Genomic DNA, 21,390 nt, shown 5'->3' with positions numbered 1-21,390 from the left:
TGTTGTATATATTGGATTTTTTAAAAGCAAAACTAATAAAATATTTTTATTAAATTAATTAAAAAATATATTATAATTTTTTATATTAACAATTATAGATAAAACAATTTGTTACAAAGAAATCAAAATTAAAAAGATATATGTTATATCGTAAATCACCAAATTTTAATTCTGAAATGAAAATATAAAGTAATACATTTTATAAATGTAAAGAAACAATAATCACAGATTGCAAAGGAGAGTAAATAAGTAAAGTATTGACAAAGAAGGGAAACGGGGATAAAAGTCACTCCCTTCCTTCACTTTTACTTGTCAACGTTAACATATCAAGAAGAAAAAAAATTCTTCTTCTTATTTTACCCTTCATATTAATTACTCATTTTCAAATCATTTTCTGAGGCTATTGAAACTATACACCAATAAATATGGATATTGTGATAAAATATATACTTCATTTATTAATTCTCAAAGAACATGAAAAGCCAAAAGTGAACAAGTTATGTGTAGGAGAATTAAAATAACTTTTGATACAAATTTGCATTGCTATTGTTCGCCCTCTTCTCACGTTTAAAGTAGTGACAAAAAAGGAAAATGGGTATAAAAGTCACTCCCTATGTTTACTTTTACTTGTCCACGTTAACGTATCAAGAGAAAGAAACCAATATGGTAATTATTAATTAGTACGAAACTTCAATTATGTTGATTGTGTATAAAGATAACGACTACACATATATTATAGGCGTATATATTTGTATACATGTCATCATTTTTCTTGTATTCCTTTATTTATCATGGGGACCATCAAGCTAGGCTACAAAAGCAGAGTGGGGGAGAATCATGCAGAAGGGGCTGGCCATTAATTTCCATGGAATTAATGAGTGAATATTTGTGTGTTCTTATTATTAATTTTACCCTTTATATTAATTATTCATTTTCAAATTATTTTCAAACGCTATTGATACTTACACCAATAAATATGAATATTATGGTAAAATATATACTCTCTCTGTCCCATTTTACTTGTCACTTTCCCTTTTGCACGCCCCTTAAGAAATCAGAAATGAAAGATGTATTTTACTAGCTTACCCCTATCTCTCTCCAATAAATACATTCTAATCAAAATAGACTATTTTCAAGAACATTTATTACTAAGGGTAAGACGAAAAAGATTTAATTAATTTTATCTTGGTTTTGTAAATGAACAAGTAATTTGGACATATATTTTTAGTAATGTGGCCAAGTAATATGAGACGGAGAGGATAAGATGTGAAAGATTTAATTAATTTTATCTTGGTTCTGTAAATGAACAAGTAATTTGGACATATATTTTTAGTAATGTTGAGTACTTCATTTATGAACAAGTAAAAGTGCACGGAGGAAATAAATATGTGTCGGAGAATTGAAATTGAAGTGCATACTTGTATACATGAGCAAAGAATAAATATTCAGTACTATGACATACGTCCACGTGGGATAAAAAAGTAGTTTAGTAATGTGGTCAAGTAACATGAGATGGAGGGAGTACTTCATTTATTAATTCTTAAATAACTTGAAAAGTCAAAAGTCAACTAGTATTAGTGCACAGAGGAAATAAATGTGTCGGAGAATTAAATTTGAAGTGCATACGTGTATACATGAGAAGAGATAAATATTCAGTACTATGACATATGACTACGTGGGATAAAAAAGTAGTTAGTTAAAATGTATAATTTATATAGCTTGTGGTACAAATTTCTATTGTTGTGTTAGTCCTCTGTTCACACTTATATATATTAGAAATAGGAAAGAAGAAAAATATAGAATAGAAAAATAGACATATATTTTTAGTAATGTGGCCAAGTAATATGGACGAAGGGAGTACTTCATTTTTATTAATTCTTAAAGAACGTGAAAAGTCAAGTATAGTAATGTGACCAAGTAATATGGGAGGAAGAGAGTACTTTATTTATTAATTCTTAAAGAACGTGAAAAGTCAAGTAATGTGGCCAAGAAATATGGGACGGAGGGAGTACTTCATTTATTAATTCTTAAATAACGTGAAAAGTCAAAAGTGAACCAGTAAAAGTGTACGGAGAAATAAATATGTGTCGGATAATTAAAATTGAAGTGCATACATGTATACATGGGAAGAAAATAAATATTCAGCAAGAACATGAAAAGTCAAAAGTGAATAAGTAAAAGTGCCCCGAAAAAATAAATATGTGTCAGAGAATTAAAATTGAAGTGCACACGTGTATACATGAGAAGAGAATAAATATTCAGTACTATGGCATATATCCACGTGGGATTTATTAATTCTTAAAGAACGTGAAAAGTCAAAATTGAACAAGTAAAAGTGCACGGAGGGAATAAATTTGTGTAGGAGAATTAAAATTGAACTGCATATGTCTATACATGAGAAGCGAATAAATATTCAGCAAGAACGTGAAAAGGCAAAAGTGAACAAGTAAAAGGGCACGGAGGAAATAAATGTGTCGGAGAATTAAAATTGAAGTGCATACGTCTAAACATGAGAAGAGAATAAATATTAAGTACTATGACATATGTCCACGTGGGATATAAAAATAGTTGGATAAAGTGTACAAGTTATATAACATGGTACAAGTTTATTTCGTGTACAATTTGTAAAACATGGTACACAATTTGGAGGAGGCGTGTGTTCGTCCTCCCACCACGCTTATATATAATAGAGATAATAGAAATATATAAAAATAGTTGGATAAAATGTATAAGTTATATAGCTTATGGTATAAGCATTCATTGTATGTACAATTTGTAAAGCTTATGATAAAAGCTGGAGGAGCTGTGTTTGTCCTCCTATCATGCTTATATAAAATAGAGATAATAGAAATATATATATATATTCTTAAAAATCCGCTTGTCGGTATTCAGTATTGGGTAGGACGTGGCACGTGAGTACAGGAATACTTCTATTCCTCGTTTGCCGGCGAATATTCCACGCTGTCACCGACTTGTGCAATGCAACAAAGTGGAGTAACAAAAAAATGAAGTTCGTCCCCATAAATCTTACTAATTCTTTTTCTAATTGTAGCTTTATAGTTTAAACACTTTTTTTAATTCAAATTTCAATCAAATATCGTCAAATGCCTATTCAAATATTCAATATTTCAGTTGTATTCTATATATTGAAGCAATCCAAACGAATATTTTCAATTTACTGAATCATTTATGAACAAACACGAATATTTCATTACAGTTACTTGAAATTTTTCTTATATTTAACTTATTAATAAATTAATATGATGTGATGAGATAAATTCTTCGTCATTTTATCATGGGGTATTTCATATTATTCATATACTACAAAAAGCTGGATCGAATCTGTCATCCTCAAACCAAAATAAAATACTAATTATTTATCGGCACTCATGGGTCTTCAGATTCCTCGCCGATGTTTCCTCTCTTGTCGTTTTCTTTATGAAAATGGTACCACAATTATTAGTACAATTTTTCCATTCTTTTGTTACACGATTTGGTGTTGGAATGTTTATCTTAGGTTAAATATATAAAAATATTTTTGTTGATATTTCATGAGACACAAACTATAAGAATCTCTCCTTACTTTAATGTTACGTTACACTATTTCATTTTAAAATATTGGCTTAATGCATATACAGCCCCTAAACTTATCCCTTTTTCTATTTTGGCACCTCAACTAAGTGTTGTTCCTATTGAACCTCCGGATTCGTCCTCAAGTGTGTCTATCAAACACAATCTAACTTACATAGTATTCCATCTTCAATGTAGTAACGTGCTAATATATATATTCTAATGTAATTATGTCATCTTTTAGCTAAGATTAGCAGCAATTGATAGGAAAAAAAAGGGTAGCTCTTAATTAAGCTGACAATAGAAGAGCAGAACCAGTAGAAACTGATACATCCATGATCTAAAGAATAGCTTATCACATGTCTAAAATATTACTCCACCTTCATTTCCTCAATTTAATTTCTGCTTCTAATAAAGATCAGATTTAGGAGGTTTAATAGACACACTTGAGGACGAGTTCAGGAGTTCAATAAGAACAACATTTAGTTGAGGTGCTAAAATAAAAAAAATGGACAAATTTAGGGGCCGCATATATATTAAGCCTAAAATATTAAACTATCAGAGGGAACATGTAATTTTCATTTATTTATGTTAAGTGTGTAATTGGAAACTCCATTTGATTCTCTTGTTCTCATTATTGAATTTACATCCTTCTGATAATCATCATATCTTCCTTTCTACACTAATTAATACAATTTCTGTCCTATAGAGAATTCTTGGAACTGTTCATTGTAGTACTTGATAAGCTTCTAGGCTACACTTTCTTTCAATCTTTTTTCTTTCCCATTGACTTTTTGAGCTATTTTTGTGTGGGAATAAAGGAGAAAGAATATACAATAGTATGTATAATGCAACTGGAGTGGGAAGAGAAGAAGTTTTTTATGAAGGTGGGGGAGGGGTGGTGATGACAAGAGATCCAAAGCCAAGATTGAGGTGGACTACTGAATTACATGAACAATTTGTGGATGCTGTCACTAAGCTTGGTGGTCCTGATAGTGAGTCTCTTTTTTGTACCTTCAAGTCTTGTTTTTGCTAGTAATAAATTAGCCACTTCAATTTTAAGTTGCAACTGACAAAAGGGTTGGCGTTGATTTGTATATATAGCATTTATTTGGTCATCTTTTTCTTCTTTGAGTTGGGAATTACTGAATTTACTTTGGTTTTGTAATAATTCAAGATCACTAATAAGAAGTTTCAAAATGACTTCTCTCAGAATTACAGTAGTGTCTTTTAAATAATATGAACAGTTATTCTGCTCCTATTCGAGTGTTTCTGTGACTGATTTTAAGTTTTGTAAGTTGGGTTGGAATTGTTTTCTATATATGCAGTAGAAAGGCATAGTGTTGCAGCAAAGTCAGTTGGACCACCAGCTTCATTAAGGTTCTTTGGATAAAATACTTATTGCAGCCTTTTTAGCTCTTGATTGTTACTTTACCTATGCTATTTGCTTCAGTAGAAAGGAACTAATCTTAATGAGCCAACCATTAGATTGACCCAATTTTGTTTCTGGATATCCTGCAATTCATTGATTCTATTTTAGATCAGTGCATGTCCTTTTAGGAAAGATACAGAGGAATGAGTGGAAAAGATCAAAATCATGTCGAGTCGAGGCTGCCAATTCTCCAAATGGAGTATATACTCTATTGCTTGATATATATTTCTTCGCCTTTGCCTTAGATTTGGTTTTATAATCTTCTTCACTCGTAGAATTCGAATTATAGTTGATCCCACATCCTATTCCTAGAACAAGTTGATGAGGTCCTTTCTTTTGTCTCGTGATGTGTCCTAGAAAATTAAAACTTCAAAGAAAATTACAACTTCAAACAACTACCTAGGTTTTGGTTTCTTTTTCTCCTACTATAGCGTTCTGGTTTCTATGAATTTGCTTCAGGAGGTTCACTAGATAGTTGAAATATGAACCTTACATACATTCACTTGCTTGTGCTAAGTGAGTTGTTGCATTGGGAGTCATTTTCCATTTTGTGCTTTGCAATGTTTGATAGAAGGTCTTGGATTTACAGAAGCAACTCCCAAATCAGTACTGAGGTTAATGGGCTTGAAGGGTTTGACACTATACCATTTGAAGAGTCATTTGCAGGTAAAAGTTTGTTTCTGCACCTCTGTTTACCAACTTTTCTCTTCTCTGATAACCCCTTTGGATGGTTTTGCTCCTTGTATTTTCAGAAGTATAGACTTGGACAACTGTCCAAGAAACAAAATGCCGCAGAGCAAAACAAAGAAAACAGTGGTGAGTTTGCTATATTTCTGAGAAATTTCCCCCAGAAAACATAATGTGGTACTGAAAACCTTTCCTCTTCATATTTTCTGGTCATTATTGCAAGGCTTAAGACAGTTTTATCGAGACTATATGATGAGTATTTGCCCAGTCAAATGTTGATGGAAATAGTCAGCTTTGCAAAAGCAAATTTGGAACAATACTTTTGCATGATTGTTGTCCTTGAGAACAGTTCTCTATAGCTCATTTTCCTTTTTGCAGTATTGAAACTTCCTTTGTTTGTTAAGGATTCTCGTATCTAGATTTGCTTGTCGGGTATCTTATGATTGTATTGTGTTCTCCAATTTCACAGGGGACTCCTCTGGACAATTCAGTTTGCATTCCTCAGGTCCCAGTACCTCTTCATTAAGTATGAACTTTATGCAAGGGTAGGTTCCATGTTGTGCTATTTTAGGCTTTGATGCATTTGATTTAATCATGCCTCAATGAACCTCAGTGAGCTTATTTTAATCGACTTAACTATTGTCTTCTCGTTGATGTCACCCGTGTCTAAACAGAGAAGTTCCAATCGCAGAGGCAGTAATGTGTCAAATTGAAGTTCAGAAAAGATTACAGGAGCAGCTTGAGGTATGCATGAACTAAATTTCTAGCACCATTCATATTCCTAATGAGCGAAAACCATTAAATAACACACACACACACACAAAAAAAAAAAAAAAAAAAAAAAAAACACGTTTACAAGTAATGATCTTGATCTTGTCATACACTAGCAGTCGATTCTCATTTTTGACATGATAGTTATCAACTATGTTTATTTTAGTGGCTGAGAAAACATTCACTGGCTTTAGGTCTCTCTTCCTAACAGACAAATATAATTCTCTCTACACAGGTGCAACAAAAATTGCAAATGAGAATAGAAACACAGGGTAAGTATTTGCAAGCAATATTAGATAAAGCTCAGAAGAAGCTCCCAGTCAACATGAACTCTCCTAGTGCACTGGAAGCAACAAGAGCTCACACTTTTAATTCACCTCTGTCAAATTTAATGGATTACACACATGGAGAAAACCGGGACAACAACATTAGAACGCATGGTAATAGTAATGAGGAGCTACCAAGGTTTCATTACATCATGGAGGAAGAACGAAAGAACGATCTCAATCTTAAGCTTGAAGAAGCTTCCATCAATTTCGATTTGAACTCTAGAAGTAGCTATGACTTTATCGGAAGATTGGGAATATAGCGTTAATGACACATAGTCAAGCCTTTTTAGTTAAGGTTGTATACGTCTATATGCATCTCAACAAGTTGGAATACTGCAGAAACAATACAAGATTATCATTGATAGTTCTCTTTCACACAAGATTATTCTACATTATTTGCTGTAATTTTCTTTGAAAACCAAATTCAAACATATTTATGAAAGATAATAAAAGCTAATTGAGATAGCGTTCTAAATATTCTTCCATGCGAGTGTAACGAACTTCAGGGTAGAGGGCAGAGGCTTCTTCAGCATTTTGTCCAATTTCAAAGTTAGTTAAACAACCTTCGTAGAATATGTGGTAGAAATGTCCCACTCCTACCTGCCCAGCATAGTCCATTCCTGCATCAAATGTTTTTGAATTATTATATTTTGTTAAAAGAATAAGTGAGTAAAGATTCGTCTAGTACACAATTTAATTAACTAATGAAAGGTATAACTAGGACTCTAGGAGGGAATAATTTTCAGAATGCACGAGTTTCGGCACATTCTTTTGAACTAAATTAATGCGTTTATGACTTGAAACTTTTGCAAGCATCAATCAGATACTAGTAAAACATGCTACATAATTAGATCTTTCGGAAATAATATTTACATATAACATATTCAACTACACAAGATGTACTATAAATCACAAATTCTTATAGTTAAAGCATATATAAATGAATAATAGCAAAGAACAAATAATTTTCCTCCGGAAAATTAAAAGGTACTCCCTCGTTTCAATTTATGTGACACTATTTCTATATTAGTTCGTTAAAAAAGAACGATATAGTTCTATATTTGAAAATAATTTAATTCTAAACTTCTCATTTTACTGAACTTAATGAGAAACTTTTATAGTCACACACATAATTGTTAAGACCACAAGCTTAAAAAATCTCCATTTCATATTTTCCCCTATATCAGATCAAACTATATCACATAAATATAAATATTTGTGTTTAGACAGAGGAAGTACCTTTCATGGAAGATAGGAAGTCTTGTTCAGAGATGCTGATTTTCTCAAGCTCTGTTCCTTTAAGCTTTTCCCACTTTGCTATCAATTCCCTTTGAGTCAGAATGTTTTCCGGTGGTCTAAGGTACACTGTCTTGTTCAGTGTCCTTGGATCATCTATGCTTTTTATAGCGTACGTTGCTACATCATCTTCATCCATATACACCACTGCACATATTAACCCAAATAAGCAAAAATATCAAATTTTACAAAATATAAACACTTTTCTGAAAAGGGTAGTAAGAAAATAAATAATAAAATTACTCCATTCATTCTTTTTTATATGACAATATTTATTTTTTCTGTTACCAAAAAAAAAAAAGGAAGAAATTTTTTATATTTGAATTCTCTTTAATTTTAGTCTACCTATTTTACCTTAATAATATGCTCCTATAGTCATAAAAATATTATGACATAAGATCACAAATGCTAAGAATACTTGAAATGTAGTATTTGTCAAAAGTCTCTGTTTTTTTACTTTTTCTTAAACACCATCTTTAGTCAAACACTATTGTCATATCATTTTTCTTAAACACTATCTTTAGTCAAACACTATTGTCATATCAAATATATATAAAACGGAGAGATAAGATATTAATCAATCTGTCCTGTGATATTTTTTGCTTTTTGAGATTCAAACTTTAGTTTTAACCGTTTATTTGAACATAGAATCTTTAAATATTTTGAAATAAAATTTACATATTTGAAAATTAGGTAAAAACTATTATAAGTCACAATAATTAATAATTTAAAATGTTTAAAAGGCATATAAAAGATTATGGTAAAATAACAACTCGTTTGATTCTCGAAATAAATTGGGATGGAGGGAGTAATTTTTATTGTGGTACCTTTAACATTGCCATCTCCATAGAGGGAAACTTTCTCTTTAGGAGGAACAAGGGTTCCAAGTTGAGAAAGATTGCCAACAAAATAACCAGCAAAGCAATTAGCAGAGATGTAAGTATAAGGAATATGAGCTTCTTCTATGGCTTTTCTCACTTCCATTTTCTCATCAAATGTCACTCTTCCTGGTTCTATTGCATGTCCCATTAGTGCTGGATCCATTCCAAACTCCGATGGCAAGAAACGCTGCCAATTATTTATTTATTTTTTGTCAACACAAACAAAAAAAAAGTAGCAAAAATTAGTCAGAAGTGTGTCGAAATCACATAGGTAGTTGTTGGAGTACGAAAAGATACTTACCTGTATAGTGAAAGGGAATATATGCTTATAGAAATGGTTTCGTATCTTTACATAAATTTAAATACGTGGAAGAATCTAGTAAGAAAAGAAAAAGAACGAACATATGAGTTTGACATTGACGGAAGAAAGAAAATACTAGCAATACTCTAAATACTCTATTTGTTCCCAATTTATAAGATATTGTTTGATTGGGCCGGGCACGTCAAACAAATCTACATATTTCATCTCATTAAGAGCATAATGAAAATATTTTAAAGTTAAATTATTTTCAAATAGAAGAATATGGCATTTTTTTAAGGACAAATTAAAAAGAAAAGCGTTTCAAATAAATTGAAGCAGAAACAACAATATGAGAGATTGGATGGATAGTGAATCAATGAGTTAACTATCTTTACAGAATAAATAGTGGTACATAATTTAGCGTTTATGTTGATCTTTTTTTTCTTTTAATATTAGTCTGTGGATATGCAAAGCATAATCAAAGATAACTTAAAACTAGTTTGCAGACGTAAGAATGGGTTAAGCGTGATGAAAGCGTTAAACTGTATCACATCCAGAAGATGGGAAGAATTACAAAGGCGGTCTCTGTAGAGTGGAGACTAATTAAAGAAGCATGATTAAGGGTAGCTATTAAATTACTAATTTAATTAGCCATCCTTATGAGTCAAGTCAAAAGTTTCATCATGGGGTAGTAATGTTCACCGCTCCCCATCTCACCAACTTTATCTTTTCTACTAGTGTAGTTGTCCGCGCTTCGCGCAATCATAAGAAAATGAATCAAAATATGCATGAATACTAACATTATAATATTGTGTATAAAATTATTCTACGGAAAAAAAATTGTTAAGAAGCATTAGAAAATGCAACTCCCATAAAAAAAAAAAAATTGTACGAAATTATTAGAAAAGAAAAGAAACCAAAATAATTTTCGATGTATATTAAGTCATTAATAGTTCACATTGATCAAAGAATTACATCCTACATGCTTCTTTTTTCACTGAGGTTTTTTTTATCAATAAGTATCATGAAAATTGTAGTTCAGAATCTTTGAAATGTTCCATGCACTATATATTGTTGGTAGTTGATCCCTGGATTTAATTGATGGACATGAAATAACATAATTTAAAAACAAATATTAAAAAGAAAAAAGTAGAAAAAAGAGAACACACAACGTAGCTAAATGAGTCCTCCAAAAAGTTTCAAATTTAATAGACAAATGAACAATATTGACTTGATATGAGTTTTGGTGAAACCTGCTCAAGTTCAATTTTCGTGATCTTACAAAGTAAAACATAAAAATCCAATTCAAATAATGAAACAAACAAAATAATTTAAGAGATTCAAAAAGAAGAAGTCAAAGAAAAAGAGTGTTGCTTGACAAAAGGATAAACGGTTCACCAAATTTGAGCGACATTCATCTTTATCTTTCTCACAAATACATAAGCTTCTCAACGAATTTCTATTGTATAGTAGCAATGGATAGATATCTAAAACAACCACAATAAACATACAGTATAATTGTCTGATTAATAACAATTGCATTTAAATACAATCATATATACATAAGATAAATAAAATTTCTCTCTAGCTAAGCATTGGACAATGAACCTGTACATTAGGTGTTTGGTGGAGGTACAAACAACAACTAAAACAAACACTATAAAAACTGGAAAATTAGCAAGAGAGGGAAAGCTATGAGGTCATGTACAGTTTTTCCTGTTTCTTTATTATTTATACCAACTATACCAGGGAAGGGAAGAGACCTTTGAATTACTTTTAGTAAAGACTTTTGGTATTCTAGCATTAATACTCATAATTTTAGGAATACAAACGGAAGCAGTATTAAGGAAAATAAAGAGATTGAGGAGATCAGTGATAAATAGATTTCATGAGGAAAGAGATACACCGGGTAATTTTAAATTTCTGCACAAATAAGGTGCTTATTAATTCATTTGGTGGTTATGGATACTACTAATTATTACTAAAATTAAAAGTAGAAGTTATGAAGATCAAGAGAGGTGAGTGATGAAAATAATTTTCTAAAATAAAATATAAGAAAGTGAGAAAAAAGGTCAAAAAAAGGAGAAAAAAGATAAATAGGATTCTTGGCCATAGAGAGATGTCACATCATCTTGTCTATGCCTAGCTTTATATTATACATAGATATAGATTTTTTTTTCTTCTTATTTGCCTTTTGTTCTCCTGGACTAGATTTACAGAATAAATTCAGTAGATATATTATTGGATTTTATCCTTTTTATGGGTTAAATTATCGGACAGGTTACCATCAGATAGAGTGCATTGGATATTCTTATTGATTTTTCACGAGTAATATGGACAGCTTGCCCTTTTTACTAATCTTGATAAAGAGATCACAATTAGACTAGATATGGACTATTCACGTTCAATGTTATTAGACATTAACAATAAATTAAAGGAGAAGAACAAATTAAAGTAAAACCGGTCAGAAACTAAGACATGAGATTTGGGTACATTAATTCATTGGCCGAAAAACGAAGTCCTTACTCCTTAGTTAGCCATATAATCAGAAAATAGAACTAGTGGGTACATAATCTCATTTTGTTAAGATAATTTTTCACGTGAATGAAAAAAATATAAAATGGAGACAATGATATAATATTAATGTGTGCACATGAGGTTTTTCTACCAAAGTTGGAGGAGTAAGTTTTCCAAAATTATCTTTTTAACTATTGTTAGGATGCATGTTAACTTAATTCCCCCAGTCAAACTTACATTCAGCTTATAGAAAAGCATGAAAAGAAATAGACATAAGGGTCAAAAACATGCCTCAATTATCATTTTTTTTTTTTTTTTTTTGCGTTTCATATCTGAACTATCTGAAGTAAGACTTTTCTACCTAAACTATCACCAGATAGTTAGCAAAACACACCTGAACGCTGATTAGACTAAATGTTTGACCTCAAACATCAAAATGAGCGTGAAGCATAATTTTCTCAAAAAATTTCGTCCATTTGGCATATGTAACAGCTATATATGAGCTAACCATTTGGCATATGTAACAGCTATATATGAGCTAACTCAGTATTTTTTAATCTCCAATTAATTCTTTAAAATCCTAAGCTCTCCACCTTCTTCTTCATCATTTCTCAACCATTTTTCTTCATTTCTTCTTCTCTTGTGCAGATTTTCTCATTTATTTCTTCTTCATTATCAACCTTGTTCTTCATTTTCTTCTTCTGTAAGAGCTAATCAGATTTTCTCCTTCATTTTGTTTCCCTTCATCTTCTTCATTGGTCATATTTTCTTGTCAAAATGAGGAAGAAGGTCTTTTGCAAATGTGGGCACATTATCCACGTGGAATTAACTTTTAACCTAACAATTAGTTCTGCCACGGTGGAATTAGTTATCCAGGTGGCACGATTTTTAAACAAAAAAAGAGAATGTAGTACACACACAATCATATATAAGTCGAGGTGTGTTTTGCTAACTATCTGGTAATAGTTTAGGTAGGAAAGTCTCACTTCGAATAGTTCAAGTATAAAACACAAAAAAAGTGATAGTTGAGGTGTGTTTTTTACCCTTATCTTAAAGAAATACTCTACTATATATCAACTTGATGTGTGAGACAAAAGCAGATACACTTCACTCTCAATATTAATTTTACGGCATATATGTATATCTCTCTATATATAAACACCCCCCACCCCCACGCCCAACCCCCACCACAGACACACACGCAAAATCCTTTTTTTTTACTAAATTAATTATGCGATACAACTCGTAACTACTGTATCCTGACATTATGAAGTTGAAGTCTTTAAAAACCATATGACACTTATAACTTTTGTGTACGTATAGCTAGTGATTACAAAAAATTAGTCAAACTGAGCCACGATTGAAGACGAAGAAATTAATTTTCTGGTAGATTACGTGAACATCTATGTATGATTTAATAACAATCTATGCAAATTAAATTTTACTTTCAAGAGAAATAGCACAATAAAATACCTTAATATTTCCAGCTTCTTTGATGGCGTCAACCAACTTGAGTTGCAACAAGATATTGTGACTTCTGAAATGTACACCGGACATGGTGCATATAACAACATCCACCTTTTTGACAGCTTCCACTAGGCTCTTGTGGTTGGAGAACGAGGCCTCGACAAGTCGAGCACCTTGCTCCTTGAACGACAACAACATCTGTAGTTTGTCGATGTCGAGGCCGATCTCCTGCCTCTGCAGGACATACGTTGTATGTCCCTGTGCTAAGCTAGCCTTCACAATCCTCTTGCCCATATAGCCAGTTCCACCTACAACAAGAACCTTGCTTTTTGCCATTGTGTAGTGTTCTTGTTATTATGCTTTGAAAAGTTGGAGAAACTAAGCCATATATATAGGGAGATTTGCTAATGCTTCTATTTTATTTTATTTCAAAGGTGTGTTTGAAAATTTACATGAAGTTTAAAGTCTTAACTACTGTAGCAATTTGGCATCGTGTCTTTTTCGTGACTATGGATTTAATTGGAAAAATGTCTTAAGTTTTTTGAGTTAATGATGTACGCGCACAAACAAGAAAAAAAACTCTTAAAAATATATTGAGGAAACAATTAAAGCGTTATCTGGATTAAGACATCTTTAATGAGTGTGAATTTTCTTTTCCATTTTCTAATGTGTTTGAATTATGTAGAACTTCTTGTATTACTGAATATAAGAAACAGACATCCACAATATTGATATCCACAATATTGATGACAAGCAGACAACATAATTAAAATTATTGTGGAGCAAAACTAGCTTACGGTCAAATCTGAAATCTACTATTGTTGAGTCCACATGGGTGGTGAGATGGGGGACTTGGTCGCCTTTTATCGTATTGGGCATCCTCACTTCACTAACTATTGAATCATGTTAATTAGAACCAAAGTTAATTATTTATCATAGTATTATTTATCATAGTATCAAAGCAGTCGAATGTCTTGGATCTAAGTCTCACCACCATCCATTATCAAAAAAAATTTATACGTACTTGGTCATTAAAAAATTAAACCCCCATGTGAGGAAGCGTGTTGAAAATATAATTAAGTAAATAAGAATTTTACTCTCTCTAACAATTTAAGCTTTTAAATGAGATGGTCACACACTTCAACAATAATGAGCTAGCGTCGGATCCATCCCAGATCTTAATTTACTTCATGTTGGACACTCATATTATATTGTCCACACTAGTTGTGACTCAAATTGTAAGAATAAGCTAGAACCGCAGGTGTAAAAGTAGAGATTTAGTAGCTCAGTTGGTTGGCTATCTGAACTTTCATCTTGTTGGTGAGGGTTCGAATCCCCACGTTGTAATCCCCTCCCCATTTCCTCATCCCCTACCCCTATGTAATAAAATCAATTAAAAAAAAAAAAAAAAAAAAGAACCGCAGGTGTAAAACTGTGCTACACCACTGGCTGTGATAGTAACTCTTAAGAAATTTAGTTTCTTGTATAAAAAACTTAAAACATGAAAAGTTAATCCTTATAACATGAATAGGACCACAAAGAATATTTATCTAGTAAAATTCCAAGACTGATGCATGTTACCAAACACTGTTTTGGACATTTTCATCTGCCAAATAGAAGGGCAAATTGGTGGAGTAAATAATGTCCCTATAAATGAGGAAAGTAAACATTGTTTGGTGTTTCAACAAACCAAAGTGAAAGTTAGGTGACCAATTTGTGTTTCTCTTGGAAGTCAATCCTTTTTGCATACCAGTTACACACTGTTGCAACTGCCAAGCCGTAGCCCAATTACTTGCAAAATTTTGGTTAGTTTGGTGAGGTACTTCACTTAATTGGATTTTCTCCCTTTACATCATTCTAAATTCTATATTTCTATTTTTTTTTTTTTGTATATAGAAGCATGAAGAGGAGGACGACCAAGGGTATAATAGTAATTTCAAAGTTATAAAAAAAAATCAGCCACTGAAACTCTTTTCGTGGACCTCATTTCCCAATCTTTCTTCACTCTCAACTCATACACATCCTACAGCTATGGCTCTCATAACTTTCATACCATCCTTTTGAATTTTTCTAATAGCCACGTGGATACTTTCACTTATTCATTTTGTATTTATCAGTTATTGTAGCAGTACTAACCTATCACACGTCGACCAAAGTTTTTATTTCCCCACTCCATCAATTTGTAGCTAAATTATTTTTTAGACCCCTCTCGAGTATATTCCCATATAAAAAATGTACAGTATGTAATTTTCAAATATTGACCTCGAAACTTTTTAAAATCTATAATTTCTCTATTTAGTCAAATTAATTTTAGATATATATAATGTAATTTGATAAGAGAAGTAAATTCAGTATATATATCAAACAATTCGTACTGTATTTGGAATTTAAAAAAATTGACTTAAAATGATTTCACCTAATAACTAAAATAATGATTTTTTGACGTCAAATATAACAATACTTCCTCCGTTCTATATTATATGATATTTTTACCTTGGGCACACTCCTTAAGAAACTCCCTTACCCTTAGAAAGTAAGAGGTGTTTTCATTGAATTATCCTTAATTATGTAGTACCTATTTAATATGATTTCTTGGTTATGTAAAACTCACTTATTTAAATAAGGATTAAAATACAAAAGAACAATTAATACCTTTTTGATTTTGTAAAAGATTATTTAATTTGACTAAATGGAAAAGCTAAAAATACTACTCATAATATGAACCGGAGGGAATAAATATAACACCTTTTGTGTACTTGATAGATTTAGGCATTTAATGATTATATATGCAAACTTAAGTCCTCACAAGATAAAAGAGTCTAGCTAGAGAGTTAACTAGCTTCACTTGTTTAATATACTACCAAGTTTGTCCGAACCAAGTTATCTTTCAAAACATTCATTTATATTTTAATAGAATTGATTAACAATCTTATAACAAAATATCATAAGGTAAACAAAAACGCATACTCTCTGCACATATTTAAGAAAATATATGAATTTTATATTTTAAAATGATAATGGAAGTCTTATACATATTCATTTTTATTTCTTTCCTACAAACGATTAATTTCTATTCTTAGGTACCTTACTTCAATTTGAAAATCTGATAATTAGTTGATCGTATAAGGCTTATATAGTTTTAGCAACTATGAAAATCCAAGATGACTAACTAAAAAACTTAGAAAATTTACAAGGCTATGACTTTCCTTGTTATTGAAAAGGGAAGTTCCGCTTCCACATAAATATTAAGACCCGTTTGGGCTTTGGCCACGAGAATTTTTCACTTTTTTCCGAAAAATTATTTCACTTTATTTGAAAATTAACGTTTGGCCATGAAAATGAAATTGTATTTGGAATTTGGAAAAACACCTATAATTTTGTTTTCACCTTTTTTCACTTTTTTCACTTTCAATATATTCCAACACCCAGATATTCTTTGCAAAAACTATAACGAAACACAACTCCATCTTCAACTCCAATTTCAAAATTTCAAATAAAGTGAAAAATATTTAGTTTTCATGGCCAAACGCCTACTTAGAATCGTTCTTTTGACTTCAACAAACATGCAATTATTTTTTTTACGAACACAATGAAATAAGCTATAAGAGAATGAATAAAGTGAATCTTTATTTAAATTTAGCAATTGATGATTTTCATGAAGATGTCCATCCGATGATATTCACTAAAATTAAAATGATAGAAAAAATGTTAACATCGCTTCTATAAGAGGATGTTACAAACAAATCGAAAAATGGTCTATGAAAGATATTGTCAGACTTCTAGACCAATATATTATGAGTATTTCGTTGTCACTAAGAGTGATGTAGTAGACAAATTCACGGCTAATATGGCTTATGCTAAAAATTTGTCTATTAAAAAATTATTTTTATTTGAGATCAGTGGAATTAGTAATTATAAAGTAACTTTTAATTATATTTTATGCTAATTATGTTGATCACATATGATTATACAACTAATACTATAATTAATAAAACTTTTTATATAGACCAAACAACGATTTGAAAATAAATACTATAACATAAAGATTATTAATCAACATAATCTTATTTTTATATTTAATTCATGTATAACTTGTTTGCAAATCAAATAATTTGTAATTACTTAAAATTCACTTATGATAAAAGAACATTATAAGACAAGGAGAAGAAAGAACAACAATTGATTGCCAAAAAATCATTGAGAGTTATAGTGGAGTAGTAAGTACTTCTTCGATCTTAACCATAAGTTTTAGATTTAAACTTTGGGTATGGAATCACGTTTAGCAAAAATTGCTTTAACTCTTAAAGTTAAATTTTCTTAGATAAAATAAGAATTAAACGGGACTCAAAGTCGGTGTCAAACATAAAGTGAGAAAATTAAAACAAACAAAAAAATGAGCGTCAAAATTATAGCACGGACAAACCTCATCTAGTTTAACTATATAATAAGAGTGAGTCTATGGGACGACGAAGGGTATTCCGGTAATTTTATCCGGTCCAACTTTTTTTCTCCTTCTACGTACATTCTACAAAGATCCTTTTCATTCTACATGCATCCTACACAGATCCTAGATTTTTTCTCACTCTAAAACCTCTGGAACTGTCCATCTTCGTCTTCACCCTGAATTCGTGTCTCTGGAAGTGTCCATCTTCGTCTTCACCCTTGAGGTATGCTTCTCCCTCTTGCCCTAATTTTCTTCAAATTTACCAATTTTATGGTTTAAATTCATTGTTATTGTCAGAATTTTCATGAACTCTCTCTTCAATGTTCTTTGGCTTTTTTTTCTATTGTATTGTTGAGCTATTGTCTGCTGCTTCTTTCGATTTTTTGGTGGGTTCTTTTGGTTGCTTCCTTTCTTCTTATTCTTTCTGTTTGTTTGCTTACCTTTCTGGTGGTGGGTTTGCTTCAAAATATCAAAAATTATAAAATTTTGAAATGACAAACCCGGTTGAAGAATACAGTGTTTAATTTTTTTGTTGAGTTTTGGGACTAAATTTACTGCACTTGGAATTTGGTAATATATAAAGTAGGATCTTAGTTTTGATGTTGTTCCCATGAAACCATTACTCTAAGCAGGATTATAATGAAAATATAGAGCTTTTGTTGACTCCGTTTTCTAATTTGGTTGCTCCATATCGTCGGAGAAATTTGATTTATCTTTATAATATATAACAATCTTGTGTTGAAAGTAATATCAAAGGCTGCTTTCGGTTGGTTTCATAATGGGGCTGTTCACTACAAGCTGTCAGCGCTCAACGCTGTCTTAGACTGAATGTTGATTACAAAATTTTCTAAAACCAATCACACGGAAGTTCAAGATAACCACATGCTCTAACCAACTGAGAAATGATAAAATGAAGCTTCCACATAATTTGAGCCGTAGCATGGAAGAGCGACCTGTTAGCGTCTATTGTAACATGCCAAAGGTTTGCAGCCATCACGGTCTTTGAATCCGTGATGCCAATGATTTCTTCGTTAATCTAATCAATAGCTCCTTTTTGTAGGTACGTGTGTGTACGTACTGTGTCTGTTTCGGTCTCACTCTCTCTGTTATACTATCTTTTGCTCCGAACTCTCACCATCACTTATTTTATTATAAATTACAGGTTTTTGCTGTCTACAGTGGATGGAATTTCAACCCAGAATAAAGAATGAGGCCAACAGGGAGAAGGGATTTCTTGGAGGGTGGTTGCCCTCTCTGCTTGGCCTATCATTTCTCCATCTACCAAATCAACAACCTTCTTCAGAAAAAAACAGGCAAGTATGTTTGGTGATTCTGATAGTCGAGATACTATCTTTTTGAGCTTAAGCCTTGAGGCAATGTTTTTGGTCCAAAACATGCCCAGATCTAAAGGTTGCGTTTGTTTGATGAGAATTTTTTAACATGTCCAAATGGTTCCTAGAACTATGGAAAAGTTGCCATTTCTCGAAAAAGGTAATGATGATACTGCTAATCGCCGGCCGAAGTTCGGGGCATGGAGACGATCCGACCCGTATCTTAGCGCGGGGCAAACCCGATGGTTTGGGATTGAGGCCTTCTCTTTCACAACGGCCAGCTTTGCCGGCCATGGCGTGGTGTTGTCTACTCTTTGCCCCATTTTATGCAGATCCGAGCCTCAATATCCAAAGCTTGTCACCCTGTGATTACTTGGTGACAAGGAGGTGAAAATGCTTCTCAGAAAGTAATGGCAGTTTCATGAACCTGACAAGATATGCTCGAGTTAATTGCTCTTGGTTTGGTTGATATTATTTCTTTTGCATCAATGAAGTGTTGCATATGGTAATTTATTTTACTTTTGTAGTTTTAGAAGGATTTTGAAAGGAATCTATAACTAGATGTGGCTGATGGTACAATGCTTACATTGAGCATTATGCTTTGAAGTTTTAAGGTAAGGCTGTGATGGTATTCTCAAGTAAGATTTATAATCAGATTTTTGAGCTGATTCGTATCTTGACTAGGCAAAGGCAGGGGAATTTGTGAGGTTGGTTCTTATGCGCTCTCACAAAGGCCTCCGCTTTTTGCAGCCATGGCGAATAGCCCCTTTTCTGATATAATTTTAGGCTAATCTGAGCCTCTTTTATGTATTATGGTTAGTTCTACAATGAGTGGTCCTTTTGTTTAGTTCTGTTCATGTTCTTTCTTTTGTTTTTGAATAATCTATATGTCTGTATGGAAATGAATAAACATCAGCACCTTGTATCTTAAACAATTTATTCCAAGATTTCTTGACACCATAGTCTTTCATTACCCATAACTTAAAACTATCCACTCCTCATGAGTATAAGTAGAATAACCACAAAGTCCTCCTCCAAATACTGAGATTGATCTGAAATTGGGTTGTGATGATGATTTGCTTCTTTCTAGGCTATAATCTACTTCACCGCATTGAGAAAATATGCCCCGTATCTTAGCAGGGCGACTCGGTATAGCATCTATTTGTGAACCGGTGTCTGCAGCCATGGCGATGTTGCTTTCTCTTTGCTTGTTTGTAGAATAGCAAAATCTGAGCCCTAAAGTGGACATATATGATTAGAAATGCTATTGGAAGGGACTGAACCTTCGACCTTGTGGTTAATAACCACACGCTCTAACCAACTGAGAAATTTTTTCCATTGTATTGCTGAGCTATTGTCTGCTGCTTCTTTCGATTTTCTGGTGGGTTCTTTTCGTTGCTTCCTTTCTTTTTATTCTTTCTGTTTGTTTGCTTACCTTTCTGGTGGTGGGTTTGCTTCAAAATATCAAAAATTATAAAATTTTGAAATGACAAACCCGGTTGAAGAATACAGTGTTTAATTTTTTTGTTGAGATTTGGGACTAAATTTACTGCACTTGGAATTTGGTAATATATAAAGTAGGATCTTAGTTTTGATGTTGTTCCCATGAAACCATTGCTCTAAGCAGGACTATAATGAAAATATAGAGCTTTTGTTGACTCCGTTTTCTAATTTGGTTGCTCCATATCGTCGGAGAAATTTGATTTATCTTTATAATATATAACAATCTTGTGTTGAAAGTTATATCAAAGGTCGTTTTCGGTTGGTTTCATAATGGGCTGTTCACTACAAGTACATGTCGTAGCTCAATTTGTCTTAGACTGAATGTTGATTACAAAATTTTCTAAAACCAATCACACAGAAGTTCAAGATAACCACATGCTCTAACCAACTGAGAAATGATAAATAAATAAATCTATCACGGGGCTATATGATGAAATTCTTCGTAGAAAATGCAATGAAGCTTCTACATAATTTGAGCTGTAGCATTGTAACATGCCAAAGGTTTGCAGCCATCACGGTGTTGAATCCGTGATGCCAATGATTTCTTCGTTGCTCTAATCAATAGCTCCTTTTTGTAGGTATGTGTGTGTATGAACTGTGTCTGTTTCGGTCTTACTCTCTCTGTTATACTATCTTTTGCTCCGAACTCTCACCATCACTTATTTTATTATAAATTACGGGTTTTTCTTGTCTACGGTGGATGGAATTTCAACCCGGAATAAAGAATGAGGCCGGCGGGGAGAAGGGATTTCTTGGAGGGTGGTTGCCCTCCTCGCTTGGCCTATGATTTCTCCATCTACCAAATCAACAACCCTCTTCAGAAAAAAAAAACAGGCAAGTATGTTTGGTGATTCTGATAGT

At 32.1% G+C, this 21,390-nt stretch overlaps 2 protein-coding genes and 1 long non-coding RNA gene across 3 annotated transcripts; 1 reads left to right on the top strand and 2 right to left on the bottom strand.

Annotated features, from left to right (window-relative positions):
• The first annotated feature begins 4,191 nt into the window (after window positions 1-4,191).
• Window positions 4,192-7,168, top strand: LOC132051996 (myb family transcription factor PHL11-like). Its single transcript, XM_059443313.1, has 6 exons — window positions 4,192-4,565; window positions 5,592-5,668; window positions 5,755-5,818; window positions 6,159-6,234; window positions 6,364-6,433; window positions 6,696-7,168. Exons 1-6 carry the CDS (start codon window positions 4,412-4,414, stop codon window positions 7,047-7,049), a joined length of 795 nt encoding a protein of 264 aa, XP_059299296.1. The 5' UTR covers window positions 4,192-4,411; the 3' UTR covers window positions 7,050-7,168.
• LOC132051995 (isoflavone reductase homolog) lies at window positions 7,121-13,647 on the bottom strand. The gene is made up of 4 exons (XM_059443312.1): window positions 13,258-13,647; window positions 8,913-9,153; window positions 8,029-8,232; window positions 7,121-7,409 (listed from the first exon to the last, which is right to left on the bottom strand). Exons 1-4 carry the CDS (start codon window positions 13,585-13,587, stop codon window positions 7,243-7,245), a joined length of 942 nt encoding a protein of 313 aa, XP_059299295.1. The 5' UTR covers window positions 13,588-13,647; the 3' UTR covers window positions 7,121-7,242.
• Window positions 13,648-18,103: 4,456 nt separating this feature from the next.
• LOC132051994 (uncharacterized) lies at window positions 18,104-19,831 on the bottom strand. The gene is made up of 2 exons (XR_009413928.1): window positions 19,708-19,831; window positions 18,104-18,135 (listed from the first exon to the last, which is right to left on the bottom strand). It is a non-coding gene; the product is annotated as an uncharacterized LOC132051994 (long non-coding RNA).
• Between the last annotated feature and the right edge of the window lie 1,559 nt (window positions 19,832-21,390).

Source organism: Lycium ferocissimum, chromosome 4 (assembly GCF_029784015.1).
Source record: "Lycium ferocissimum isolate CSIRO_LF1 chromosome 4, AGI_CSIRO_Lferr_CH_V1, whole genome shotgun sequence".
Taxonomy (NCBI): Eukaryota; Viridiplantae; Streptophyta; class Magnoliopsida; order Solanales; family Solanaceae; genus Lycium; species Lycium ferocissimum.
Note: the sequence above shows the minus strand (reverse complement) of the source record. Positions and strands in the feature narration are given on the sequence as shown.